The 13,377-nt window shown below is 44.2% G+C and overlaps 1 protein-coding gene and 1 long non-coding RNA gene across 4 annotated transcripts in view; one reads left to right on the forward strand and one right to left on the reverse strand.

Moving 5' to 3' along the window:
• The window catches only part of LOC108791323, a 21,281-nt gene extending 11,730 nt beyond the window's left edge, over nt 1–9,551 (reverse strand). The window contains exon 1 of the long non-coding RNA XR_001941498.1: nt 9,478–9,551. This is a non-coding gene — a long non-coding RNA (uncharacterized LOC108791323). The remainder of the gene's footprint in view (nt 1–9,477) is intronic.
• Nucleotides 9,459–13,377, forward strand: part of PYCR1 (pyrroline-5-carboxylate reductase 1) — a 9,352-nt gene continuing 5,433 nt past the window's right edge. For all 3 annotated transcript variants that reach the window (XM_018561776.1, XM_018561777.1, XM_018561778.1), the window contains exons 1-2: nt 9,459–9,550; nt 9,697–9,767. In XM_018561776.1, coding sequence (XP_018417278.1) covers nt 9,484–9,550; nt 9,697–9,767 — 138 coding nt within the window. In that variant the 5' untranslated portion in view covers nt 9,459–9,483. The remainder of the gene's footprint in view (nt 9,551–9,696; nt 9,768–13,377) is intronic.

The following is a 13,377-nucleotide window of genomic DNA, read 5'->3' on the forward strand; positions in this document are numbered from 1 at the left end:
CATATTATATTATAGAAATAGTATAGTCATATACAGGGCTTGAAAATGTTTTGGGTGTCTCACCAGTCAGTCAAAAATGTCATCAGTCAGAATGACCGGACTATCGGCCTTGCAATTTATGTTAAAAATTTTTGGGGACAGATAGAGCTTTCTTTTGGAGGTATATAATCACCTCCGGGGTTACTTTTTTTTTTACTATATAATGAAAAAAGTACCGTAAATATAAAAAAAAAAGTTTCCCTACACTATGTTATAAAACATTTATACCCATATTTTTGGTAAAACATAAAGGTCAGGGTCACGTCAGGTAAATAGATACCAAACATGTCAAGCCTTAAAATTGCGTGCGCCCGCAAAATCGCAAATCCTCGGGACACAGAGCAGCGCCCAGCGGGGAGCAGAGAAACTGTCACAGGCGGCCGAGCGCTGTGAGCGGCCGGCGTCTCTCCTCCCACACCGCTCAGCCTCCTGTCAAAGATCAGAGGTGAGCGGTGTGGGGGCGTAGACAGCCAGCACTGTCACAGGAGGCTGAGCTCTCCTCCCGCACCGCTCGCTCAGCCTCCTGTGACAGCGTGTTTGTCAATAACTGAGGACAGAGTATGGTTACTATATCCTCAATTATGAATGAATGGGAAGTGATCTACATCACCTCCTGTCCATTCATGATTGTGGTTATAGTAAACATACTCTGTCCTCATGTTATGAATGATCAGGAACACTCAGTATAGAGGATTCCTTTTCATTGATAACAGGGAACACAGAAAAAAGAGATCGAGGACTCTGTGTTCTCAATCTCGTTTTCTATTTTAAAAGGGAAATATCAGGGGACTGTTAGATCCCTAATATTTTCCCGAAGCCCCTAAAAGTAAAGTAAAAAATTAAAATATTTGATAAAAAATGAATAAATAATAAAATAAATATTGAATATTGGCTACCCCTGTAGTAGAGTATAGTATAATATAGTAAAGTATTGTATAGTAAAGTATACTACAGTACAGTATATGAAATGTGTTGGATCTGCAGTCTCTAAACCTGGCCATACACTTTACAACCATCGCACAACTTTCGTCTTGCGATGGTTGTAAGGTAATTAAAATCTCGTACGATCTGCCCATCTTGGACAGGCAGATCGTACTTGCGATCATCGGAAGCCCGACCCCCTGAGGGGAGGGCTTCCGATGACTGCAATACTGAGCTAGCCATTTTCGGCTGACCGTACGATTTTCGGCTGGTTTTCCAACGTGCGACCGTACAGTAGAACCGGTTGCACGCCTTCCATACACCTGACGATTATCGTACGATCGCGGGATTTCCCGCGATTATCGTACAATAATCGCAAGGTATATGGGCACCAAGGGTGAAGCTTCCATTGGGCTCCCAGAGACTTTACGTTGATTAAAGTTCATATAAGGACAAAGGTTTTCTCCTAGTATCAGATATTGAGGGGTTGGATCCTCTGCCAAGATTCATCCCTTTACTTGTCCTGGCGACAGTTGTCACTGAGGCAGAAAGTGAGGGGAAATCCAAGTTGTCACTGCTGCAAGGATTAAGGGAACATCACCCAATGGGGACATATGTTTGGGTGACTGCTTTCTAATATAGGAATTCCTCTCACTTCTGGGAGATTTCCTCTCATTTCCTGTTGCTTCTCCAGGTCAGGAAGTGAAATCTCCCTAGAAGGACAAAGACAACCTGATAGGGGTTCCCCCGACTATATCCAAGATTTAAAAAATATCAGGCCTTTACGTTCACCTTTATTAGCGGTACATATAGGTATTTCTGGATGCCTGCTTCTGATTGACTTGCTCCACGTTTACAGGTTTCCCCCATGACAGATCATAAGCTCTCCAACTACCTCCTATAATAAAAATAATAGTAATATAACAATAGTAAAAAATAGTAAAAAATATAATGCCATACAAATTAATTCTAATGACAGATATAAAACGACAAACGGAGCTTGCTGAAAACAATGTAATAAATGGGTAAACCGCTGCAACGAAATAACCAGCCGGAGTCCGCCCCGCCCACCTCACTACAACCAGCAGCCAAAAGGAGAAAAGGGGCGGGGTCATGTGACCCTCGGCGCCAAATAAAGGCAAATGGGCGGGGACACTAATGCCAATAGCTAGCCACGCGGACAAGTGTGAGCGCGACCACTGTGGCGGGCGGGTCAAGAGGCGGGAGGAAGCTGGAACGGGCGGGGCTTGCGAGTATTCTATCCAGCAGCTGCCCTATAGCATGCGGTGGGTGGGGCCTCCTCGCTCTCCGAGAGGCGGGCCCACCTGCCTAAAGAAAAGCAAAAGGGGCGGGGCTACGGGAGATGTTCTCACAAGCCGCTTTCCTGTGCTGCCAGTGGGCGTGGTTTTCTCGGTGCACCCGGTAATTCGGTACCGACATCGTGTATCGCTGGGCGAGAGGAGCATCCGAAGGGACTAAAGACTCAGCCGGGCCCAGGTAAAGAGAAAGAAAAAAAGATGAGGAGAGCGGCGATCGGGGATAAAGGGATGAGCAGGCGACACGTGTCACATGTGTTACATCAGCCACATCATTGCCAGGCTGCGATTTCATAGGGGCACCCTGTAGTATGACGTCACGAGGATGAGAAGAGATCAATCCAGGGCTAACTTAGCTAACATTTTGTATTAGGAAATGCATTGTATCTTATTCAATTAGCATATAGATATGATTTGGGAATTATTGGGAGATTTGCTGCTGTCCAAAGCATACAGATCACCCATGGGGCAGGAAAATGGCTTAGTGATGTACTCAAAGATCCCAAACATTTACTGGTGCAGAGTTGCCAGTAAATTTGGAATGTGTCCCGTCTCCGATGATGAGATTTATTTCACCAATGTTCTCAGTTTTGTCCAATGGCACCAATACGCACCTTGCTGATGTTGCAACGCACCCTAACGAACAGTAAGGGTGCGTGTGGCCAAAAACGCAACATGTAACTTTTTTTGGTGGGTTGGCAGGCCATTCATTAGAATGAAACGCCGTGAATGCATGACTCAAAGCGCCTTAATGCAGAGCACCTGAACTCCATATTGAGATTGGGCTCTTCAGGTTTATTGAAATAATGATTTTCAGGCTCAGTTAATGCTCTGGCATTGCCCGAGCCCAGTTATGTGACATCTGTGCCAGCTAAGGATCTCCAGGGTTCCTTAGTTGCTACAGAAATTATCAATGCTCTGCACTAGGTCCCCTACTGCCAGATGACTGATCCTCTATGCTGGCCCTGTGGCTTCCCCCTCCATGTCATCACCACATACAATGCAGGACCAGCGGTCCTCAGTTGTACATGAGGAGGGCGAGGGATGGCTCACATTTTAGGAGCAGCTGTAAGATATATCTGGCTATTCCTTACCCCCTAGACTAAAACATGCATTTCTTCCTTACAACCTAGAGGGGGAGCCACAAGCATGTTTACATTGCTCAGTTTTCAGTGTCTTGCTGCTCCTTCAGTGTCCAGTCAGCAGGCTGGGGGCGGATCCTTGACCAAGCTGTACTTCTAAATGGCACTGGAGGTCCGGAAGCTTGATATGCAGTCTGGCAGGGGTGCCTGAATCACAACCCTGGCTGGAGAGAGCTGAAAAACCTTTGACAGGTGGAACAATTCATAAATATATATTTCGATTGTATATTTGGCTATGAATTCCATCTGATGACCACAAGTTTGCCCCAGGGACTCACTAAACCATGAAAAAGGGATAAGCATGATCGTTACATAGCTTTAGAAACCTTAGTAATGGCAGATCCCATACTTGTGTCTTGACAGGTTCCCTTTAAGCTGAGTCTATCCCCGGTGCCAGGAGTGGCAATCCCAGACCAAACATCAGTCTTCCTTGCTGGCAGATGGTGTACATAACCCTCATTTAGATCATTGACCTCAGCTGCACTTGAAAAGTGCTGTGTGTGCCTTTCCAGTAGGCTTGCATGCAGCATGCATGAGCGGTCCGTGTGTATTCAGTGAGCAGCGGGAGGGGTCACTTGTGCACTCCTAACCTTTCCAGGTCGGGCGGCCAGATAAAAGGGATTTTGTGCCAGGTGGGTCTATATCTGTTATCTCAGACAGGGGTTTCCTGCCCTTTAATGTCACAGAAGCATTTAATCTACTGAAGTTGTCTGCGGACTGAATGCGAAAATTAAAGTGCAACTAAAGCCCAAACTTTTTTTTTCTTAGTTTTGGATAGGGTGGAGAGGGATTAGAACCCCTGTCGGATTTTTATTGTTGTCTGTGTCCCCATTAGGGAGATTCACACACTCCATTTGTCCTGGTGACCGTTGTCAGTAAAGGTGATAGAAAATCACAACTTCTGGGTTGTCACCAGAACAGGAAGAGATGGAAAATCTTCCAATGGGGACCCTGCTGACCACCAATGATTTCCCTCATTTTGGAGGGATAGCCACAACAAGAAGTGAGAGGAAATCGGACTGGTAGTGAAGGGAAATCTCCCCAATGGAACACAGAGCAAAAAAAAAAACAACAACCTGATAGAATATACCCCTCCCTTACGCTATCCAAAACTTTAAAAAAAATATTTTGGCTTAACTTATACTTTAACCAGTTGACATCCGCGTTGTTAAACCCCCTTCCCATCCAGGCCATTTTTCAGTATTCAGCGCTGCGGTACTTTAACTGACATTTATTCCGTCATGCAGCGCTGTACTGAAATGAATTTTATACCCTTTTTTGGGGACAGATAGAGCTTTCTTTTGGTGGTATTTATTCACCACTGGGGGTTTTATTTTTTTACTATATTAAAGCAGAAAAAAATTGCCGTCTGGAGACGGCAACCCGCAGATGCTGCAGTGCCGTCCGTCCGTTTTTTTACTACGGGCGGACGGCAAGAGGTTAAGCTTTGCCGAAAAATCCCTTCGAACACATCTTTTGGGGTTTTGGGCTGAGTGATTTGTTTGCACTGGCAATGAAACCATGGGTAGTTATGATTGAAGTTCTCACGTAATGGGCTCCACATTTGGCTCATATATGGAGGGCCTGGGCTTATACAGTAATACCTTGGTTTACAAGTAACTTGGTTTGAGAGCGTTTTGCAAGACAAGCAAACATTTATGAAAAATTTTGCCTTGATATACAAGCAATGTCTTGCAATAAGAGCAAAATTTTGTAGAAAAGCACCACCCGAATAAGGCTGTAGCAGTGCGAGCGATGAGTCTGTTTAACGACAATGCAATGTCACATTGGATAGATTCCTTGTTAAGGTTTCACGAAATGAAAAAGATTCCATTGAGTCAAGAGATAACAGTGATTCCGTTAGTGATAGTGAAAGTTGTCCTACACAATAATCCTCCTCTCTTGTCCCTCTCACACCGGCCACAAAGGTACCTGTAATTGGTTTATTTTTCTTTATATTTTGTACAGTATTATATTACAGTACAGTATTGTAATCATTTTATATGAAAATTTTTGGGTTGTGGAACGAATCATCTGATTTTCCATTATTTCCTATGGGGAAATTCGCTTTGATATACAAGCGCTTTGGATTACAAGCATGCTGCCGGAACGAATTATGCTCGTAAACCAAGGTATTACTGTATGTTGATGATTTTTTCTATATTTTGAAAGTTCTGCATTAGTTCTGATGCCGGGACCCATATTAGTCACTACTTTGGACCATATTGAGGCCTCTATACGAGCTAGTAAAAATTTGTATTCTGCTGTCTGGATTCTCTGACTCTGCAACCATCTTCCCTAAGAAGAGAACTGTGGGGGAAAACACTTACCCCATAGTTCCTCAAAGGGTCAAGGGGAGACATATACTAGCTACAGCTCGTGGTATACTGAGACGTCGAGGGCGGGACGTATACCAACATTACTGTCAAGATCCATCCAGCTGCGTGAGTGACAGCTGGCTCTGCCTATCTAGAGGCTGTACCCGCCCCCGTCTGTCCGTTCCACCAGTCAGCGCTGGAGGATCGGGGGAGGGGGGAGATGATCGAGAAGTGAGCGGGAGACGGTATGTGTTCGCTCACTTCCCGATCTATTGATCCGACCTGTGACAGTTTCACTGTCACACTTCTTCTCGAACTATGAGGATGAGTGATTTTCACTCACCTCATAGTTCTTTAAACAATTGTTACCAGAACAGGTGGCCCCATTTGAAGTTTTTCCCCTCAATTTATGCTCATTTGACAATCCTAAACTTTTTGGATTTCCTATCACTTTGTGCCTTGTTGACAATGGTCACCAGGACAAAACTAGTGGAGGAATCTCCCCATCAGGGAGAAAACATGATGGGTGTGACGACATGGTGATCAGTTTATGAGTTAAATGTGTATTGGTGTTGGGTTATGTTTGAGTGCGTTATGCTGTGTGACCTGGTTATGGAAAGACTATCAGCACCATCCCTCGTTATCTCCCATTGTTCTCTGAGGGAGCTCAGAACAATGACATTCTGGCCAGGCTCCTGCCATGGCTGTCTGGAGCTATTTAGCAGGTGGACACCTGTGGTGTTGTGAAGACAGGATTTCTGGGGAGGGGAGGGGGGATGTGATGGGATTATATTCTGATCTGATCACTTTCTGTATAAAAGTTTGTGCAGTTTCTCAATAAACCAGAGTTTGTTTACCCTACACTCAAGCCTTGGCTAGTGACTGGGGAAACTGGGCTACAGATCAGCGGGTTCCAATATCTCCTCAGCAAGGAAGAAGACAGCGGCGGACATACTCATCCTGAGTACGGGGGTCCGTCACAATGGGTTCATACCCTAACTCGCATACTAAAGGGAAAAGAAAAAAGTTTGGCTTTGAGATTGTTGGTATAGTTATAACGTCAATCCTTTCTTCGTGACCTAAATATCAAATCTCTTCTCAAAAAGGCCAGATCTAAATTTACAGCTTTGAAACAACTTCCAAATGCCATGGGGTACATGAAGCTTATCAAATACTTCTTCTACCTAAATTATGACATGCCCCCGGAGAACCCAATGATAGAGATCACCAGTAAACTCTTTACTGAATTACATGTACTGGTATCTTCATTCGTGGGAGGTAACATAAGGGCTAAAATTAGGCTTTATACATTTCAAAGACACGATTAGGACTTTTTAAAGAAGTTTAAAGTCTAACTCCTGCCATTTGTTTTGGATATGTGGATTGACATGGTTTTATCTCTCTGTAATTGGAGAGATAGTTCTTCAATTTCAGTCCCTGTGGCACCCATGCAAAAAATAAAGGAATAGTGGTAGATAACCCCCATTTTATTATCACGAACCTTTTGATAAAAACATTGTTAAAGGGATAGTCCACCCAAAACTAAGTTTTTGGGAGATTGTATCGATGCGACAAGTTCCCGGGGCTGTACTTCTGTTGTGCCATTATGAGGGGCTCCCACCATCCCTGCTGGGTTTGCTAAATTTTATATTATGTACAATGTAACAGGAGGAGCTAGAACACACAAAGGTGGGCTGGAACACCCAAAACTCCCAGGTGGACTGGAGCAGAGTCAGGAATTGTGGCAGGAAGATCTCACTGTTGGAACATCCAAGACATATATGAATCCAGAGGCTGACTCAGCCACTAGACTCCTTCACTACATAAGATAAAGAAATGTGTCAGAGGCACACACAAGTCCAAATGTTGTATAACTAGGTTATGTTTACTCAGGACCTCTTCATGTACACAGCTGTTGGAACTGTGTGTGGTTTGATGATGGACCTTTCAAGCTTACCGCCCTAGTAAATGCACACTCAGGTCATGCTCTATATAGCCAATGTTTGTGGACCCTGGACCAACACACCTTCTAATGATCAGATTAAGGTGTTTCCAGTGAAGGGTCCTGTTTGTACAAAATACTTTTTTAGGCAATTGTGAACTTGCAGTTTGGGAACAGTTTGGCGAAGGTCCTTTTCTATTCCAGCATGGCTGTGTCCCTGTGTACAAAACCAGCTCCATAAAGACACGGTTTGGTGTGCAGGAACTTAGTGACATTAAACCCTCAGATTTTTTAACCTAAAACAATACTGTAATGTGCGCCTTATTGTAATCCATGGTTGTTTGCCTTCTCTTTGCTGCTCTTCCTTTTAAATCCTCATGCCTTCTCATGCTTGGGGAGAACTTCCCTTTTCAGCTCAGGGCCTCTTCCTGTAGTGCTGGCTCAGGTTACAAACTTATACACAGACACCGTGTATCCATTCCTGAGACAAGGCAGTCTGCTGCAAAACAGAAGTTCTGCCCAGCATGCGAACAGATACAGATTTAAAAGGAAGAGCAGCAAAGAGAAGGGAAACAACCATGGATTACAGTAAGGCACACATTACAGTATTGTTTTATGTTAAAAAAACGGAGGGTTTAATGTCACTTTAAGTGGCCAACACAAAGCTCTGACCTCAACCCTACTGAACACCTTTGGGGTGAATTGGAACACAGGTTACAAGCAGGGCCTGATTTACCCTCTCTGCTGCCTCAAGGCCAGGTTCCTCAATGCGCCCCACTTTCCCTGCCAAACCCCTCCCAATGGAAAATGGCAACCAGAATGTGGGGGTGGCAGGGTTCATGTTATTTTTTGTTTCTTTTTTTTTTAATCACTTTTTTTGTTTTTCTTTTTTTAATAATTTTTTTCTTTTTTACTTTTTAATCACCTTTTATTTTAGTTATTCTTATTTTTTTTTTTACTTAACTTTATTGCTATCGTACAGGAACTAACAAGCCCATTTGGTAGCATTTGGAGGTGACAGGTTCTCTGTATTGAACCTGTCACTTCCAATACAGGAGTTCTAGCACAGGGGAAGGCTGAGAGTGCAACTCTCCCCTCTCACTGTTTACATGGAGCAGAGCGGTAAACGGACGTTCTCCGCTCCCCGCTCTCCATCCTGAGGATCTCCGGCCAGCGGAGAGAGGTACACGGCTGGAGGGAGAGGGCAGAGCCTGAAGTGGGAGGATGTACTTGCTCTACATTTAGCCCTGCTTGCCCAAAGCAGGGCTAAATGGAGAAAACAACTACCCCACTCTGCGCCCGGAACTGCATGTCCCGGGCGTCGGGAGATTCTAGACCCCCGACGCCCAGAGATCGGGCCGTGTGGGAGATCTAACCCTGATTACGAGCAAGGTCTTCTCATCCAACATCCGTACCGGACGTCACAAATGTTTGGCTGAATGGGTACAAATTCCCATGGACATTTCTCAAAATTTGTGGAAAGCCTTCCCAGAAGAGTGGAGGGTGTTATAGCTGCATAGAGGGGCCAAACCCATTTTAAGGTCCATTGTTTTTGAATGGGATGTCCAACAAGCACATATAGCTGTGATGATCAGTTATCCATTTGGCCATATATTGTACATAAAAGTTGTGTGTTTTTTCTCTAGGAGTGAGGCAGATGCAGCCCCCAGTGCTGGATGGGGGTCTCATCTTTGACAACGCCCTCCTGACAGATCCTCTTAAAACATTCTTTTTATTTTTTTCAGCCACCTGTATTACAGTGTTCTGTTTTCTGTATCTTACGTGCCCTGACAAGAAACATAATCATGAGCGTTGGATTTATCGGAGCAGGCCAGCTCACTTACGCCCTTGTGAGGGGCTTTACTGCAGCAGGTAATGTGTTTCCGGGTGGATCTGTAGAGTTGTAATAAAGTGTTGTGATAAGTTACCTGCAGTAGCCAGCTTGCAATTGGCTAATGTTGTTTAGACTTGGCATACGTCTGTAGGATCTAATACTAATCTCACCTTAATTTTTGCAGGGGTGTTGGCAGCACACAAAATCACTGCAAGCTCCCCCGAAACGGATCTGCCCACTGTAGCTGGACTAAGGGTGAGATATTTAAAAAAAGAGAAAAAATGATGAAGATATTCTTTACATAACGAATATGAATTGTTGTGGTAAAGAGAACCTGTCACTATCAAAGTAATCTTTGAGCTGCACAGCACCTAGTGTCTGTCTACTTGGAGTAGCAGTAGATTCTTGGCTTGTTTTATGCTGAGCTCTTCGATAAGTGCTGACCCCATGCTGATTCTAGAGATATGAAGCTGAATGCATTAAAGTTTATTGACGGAGGGGTCACTATCCTAGAACCAAAAGGAAAGACATCACCATCACTCCAACAACGTTAATAACAGCAATTAGATGCTCATTTATTGACAGATGCTGTCTCTCATTGGCAAGCGCTTTCGGGGCCACACAGGGTCCCCTTTGTCAGGCTCAGAGATGTTGGTTAATTTAAAGGAGAATGTACACTTAGAAAATTATTTCTGTGGCTTTGTAGAGATTTTAAAGGAGAACAATGAGGTGAGTGCTTTTCACTCACCTCATAGTTCTAGCCGACCTGTGACAATGAGACTGTCACAGGTCGGCTCAGTAGATCGGGAGGTGAGTGAACACATACCGGCGTTCGCTCACTTCTCAATCCTGTCACGCCTCTCTGCCGTGACAGGGGAGAGACTGGATTCCCCGCTGACTGGCGGAACAGACGGGGGAGGGGGCGGATACAGCTAGCTCTGCCTTTAGATAGGCAGAGCCAGCTGTCACTCACGCAGCTGGGCGGATCCAGACATAATTGTCGGGATCCGCTTCAGCTGCGGCGTCTCAGTATACCGCAAGCTGTAGCTTGCAGTATACTGCGCTTAGGGTGACGGGAGGATGCTAGTTTGTGTCCTCCCGTTACCCTAAGGAGAACTATGGGGAAAAGCCCTAACCCCATAGTTCTCCTTTTAATGATCGCTGTCTTGCAATGTTTTTGACCATTAGTAGTGGTCTGATGAACTGAGATTACTGCAAGGCACCGCACATATCAGGAACGCAGCTTTTGTGCAGTTTTGTTATCCCCTTGCCACACTTTTACCATATCTTTAATGACTAGCTGATAAACCCATTAAACTCCAGACAAAGTAATTTCTAGATAAATCCATTTTTATTGGTGCAGTAAACAAAATAGCAATTTACAATAAGGTCAGGCTGAGGTAACGTGTAATAATGTCTGCACAAAGTACAAAACACCAGGGTTATTTAGGGATACTTACAGGGTTATTCACTTCTCCTGCCTCCTCCAAACTCTTCACCCTTTTGTGAACAATCTAGGACAACACAGCTGATTTGGAAAAAATCTCCAATTACGCTCACTTTCCAGTTCAGCTTTTTTTTAATGTTCACTTCTCCTGCCTTCTCCAAACTCTTCACCCTTTTGAGAATAACCCTGTTAGTTATATAACTCTCAATCACAATTACTTCATAGTACAACAAAAATGTCTCTGTGCCCACACCTGTCCATTTGTCATGATGTAATTGCGTCCATTTGTCATGATGTAATTGTGCCCGTGCAGTCTTCTGGATGTTGAGCATATCCCACAGCTGGGCAGCCGGTATAAAGTGGAAGGCATGCCTGACTGGAGCACAGCTTTAAAGTAAATATGAGGAAGCGTGGAGAATGCCTTTGCTGGCCTCTGCTTGTGAACATACTAGTTCCCTGACTGCATTCTGTTCCAATGGATTTAAACGTTTTGAATTTAGATATACTTAGTAATATATATTGTATCCTCAAATGTACCATGCTTCACTGGTGCCAAGGCAGCTCCAAATATCCTCGCAAGCTCTGTGTGTATCTGAAGGCCATATATACATGCAACAATAAAAGTAGAAAGAGAGCTCACTAGGTATTGCAGGTAAAACTAAAGAATATAAAAGATAAAATTGTACTTCCAATGATCGGGACCTATCACCAAAAACCCCAGGTCACGCCAACATGCTGAAACTCTCTCATATGGTAGCAGGCAATAGAGAGGGTGCAGGCCAAGATGGATTCTCGGAGGTGGAACACTGGAAAGACCAAAGGGAAGGAAAATACATCCCAATCTGGTGCACAAAGGAGGACCAAGATTTGTATTTTAGTTAGTTATTTCCCCTCACCCTCTGTACTGGTGGCAACTGCAAATCTTGGATTTCCCTTTACGTTCTGCACCAGTGACAGGTCATCAGGACTAATAGAGAGGATGAATCTACCAAGCAGGAGGTGTTATCTTAGGGATAGGCATGAGGTTAAGTGTTTAAATGACATGTCAGTTTGAGAGGCCTCTGAGATCATTCAGAATTCACTGACCGGTGCATTTGACCTGCGGTTGACATCCTTGCAATGCAGGTCCTTGTGCATTCCTACTTGTATTGGGAGTAATGCAGTTGTAAGGGGAATACAATCCGACCTAAGAGACAGGAATAGGTGATATTTGATGGGCAATGGTGATACCCTGATAGCCCTGGTCTCAGATTGCCTGCCCCAGGTTGCTGGTGCCAGAAAAGTACCAAGGTTCTCTGGTGCCTTTTAAAACTGCTGGTCCAGCTTGTGGTGGGTGTTAACTGTTACACACTCCCAATGGATGGTAATGCAGTTGTACCATAATATGATCTGTTTATACCATTGCAATAGATGAGTGCCAACTGCAAAGTTATTAACTGACCTTGGATAACAGTTGCCTGTTGTGGACATTTTTGGTTATATTGGGAGACAATGTAAGGCTGTCTGGGTCAGTGTACATTGCTCATCTCCATCAACCTCCTCTACCATTTTTCACAATCGTAACCATTCTGCCAAGCCCATTAATGTTTCTGACCGTACTTTGCAAGGATGGTTCCTGGGGACATGATCCAAAGGCCACTTTGCAAGTCAATGGGCACCTGTAGCACATGGTGTACGTTTAATAAACTGTGAAAGAGTGTGATAAGCAGTGAGAAGGCTTTTCTCACCTTAGCAAAGTGAAAAGTCTAGAAAATGGTGTTTAATAACCCGTGATAAGTCGGGTAGGAACTGAAATATCTCACCTTCTCATCCTGTTGATAAGTACACAGAAAGTAATGGGAATGTACCTTTTTAATAAAGGGAGAAAAGTAGAGAACAGCTTTATCACTGGATAAGTATTGTGAAAAGTACCCTTGATTTAGCACCCTGTCAGACCTGGTGATAAAGGCCTTTTTCTCATGAAGCACTGAGCAAAGATACAGGAACTTGTCATAAACCTAGTTCCTTTAGGAACCTTCAGGAACAGTTAAAATAAAGCACAGATGCTCCTCTTCTGGATTTCTGCCATTTTGGGACATTTTTGCCAGTAGCAATGGTTGGCTGCCCAGGTAGGCTGAATGCTGATTTAGAGGTAAAAGGAGGGATTCCTGTCTTAATGCCACCCTTCCCTCATGAGAGGGGCAGTTTCAAGTCCCCTCACTGTATCTGTGTAGTGCAGACATCTCAACTCTCCCGGAAGCTCCGAGAGTCTCCCGCTATTAGATAGCGGCTCCCGGCCGCCCGGGAGAGAAACATTTTCTCCCGGAAAGGTTTAATCTGCTCTATCAAGCAGATTAAACCTTTCCCTGCGATCGTTTTTTTTTTCTTTTCTGACATCGAGAGCCGCGGCCCGACCGTCAGTCAGAAAAGAAAAAAAAA

Source organism: Nanorana parkeri, unplaced genomic scaffold (genome assembly GCF_000935625.1).
Source record: "Nanorana parkeri isolate BGI_ZX_2015 unplaced genomic scaffold, ASM93562v1 scaffold544, whole genome shotgun sequence".
Lineage (NCBI taxonomy): Eukaryota > Metazoa > Chordata > Amphibia > Anura > Dicroglossidae > Nanorana > Nanorana parkeri.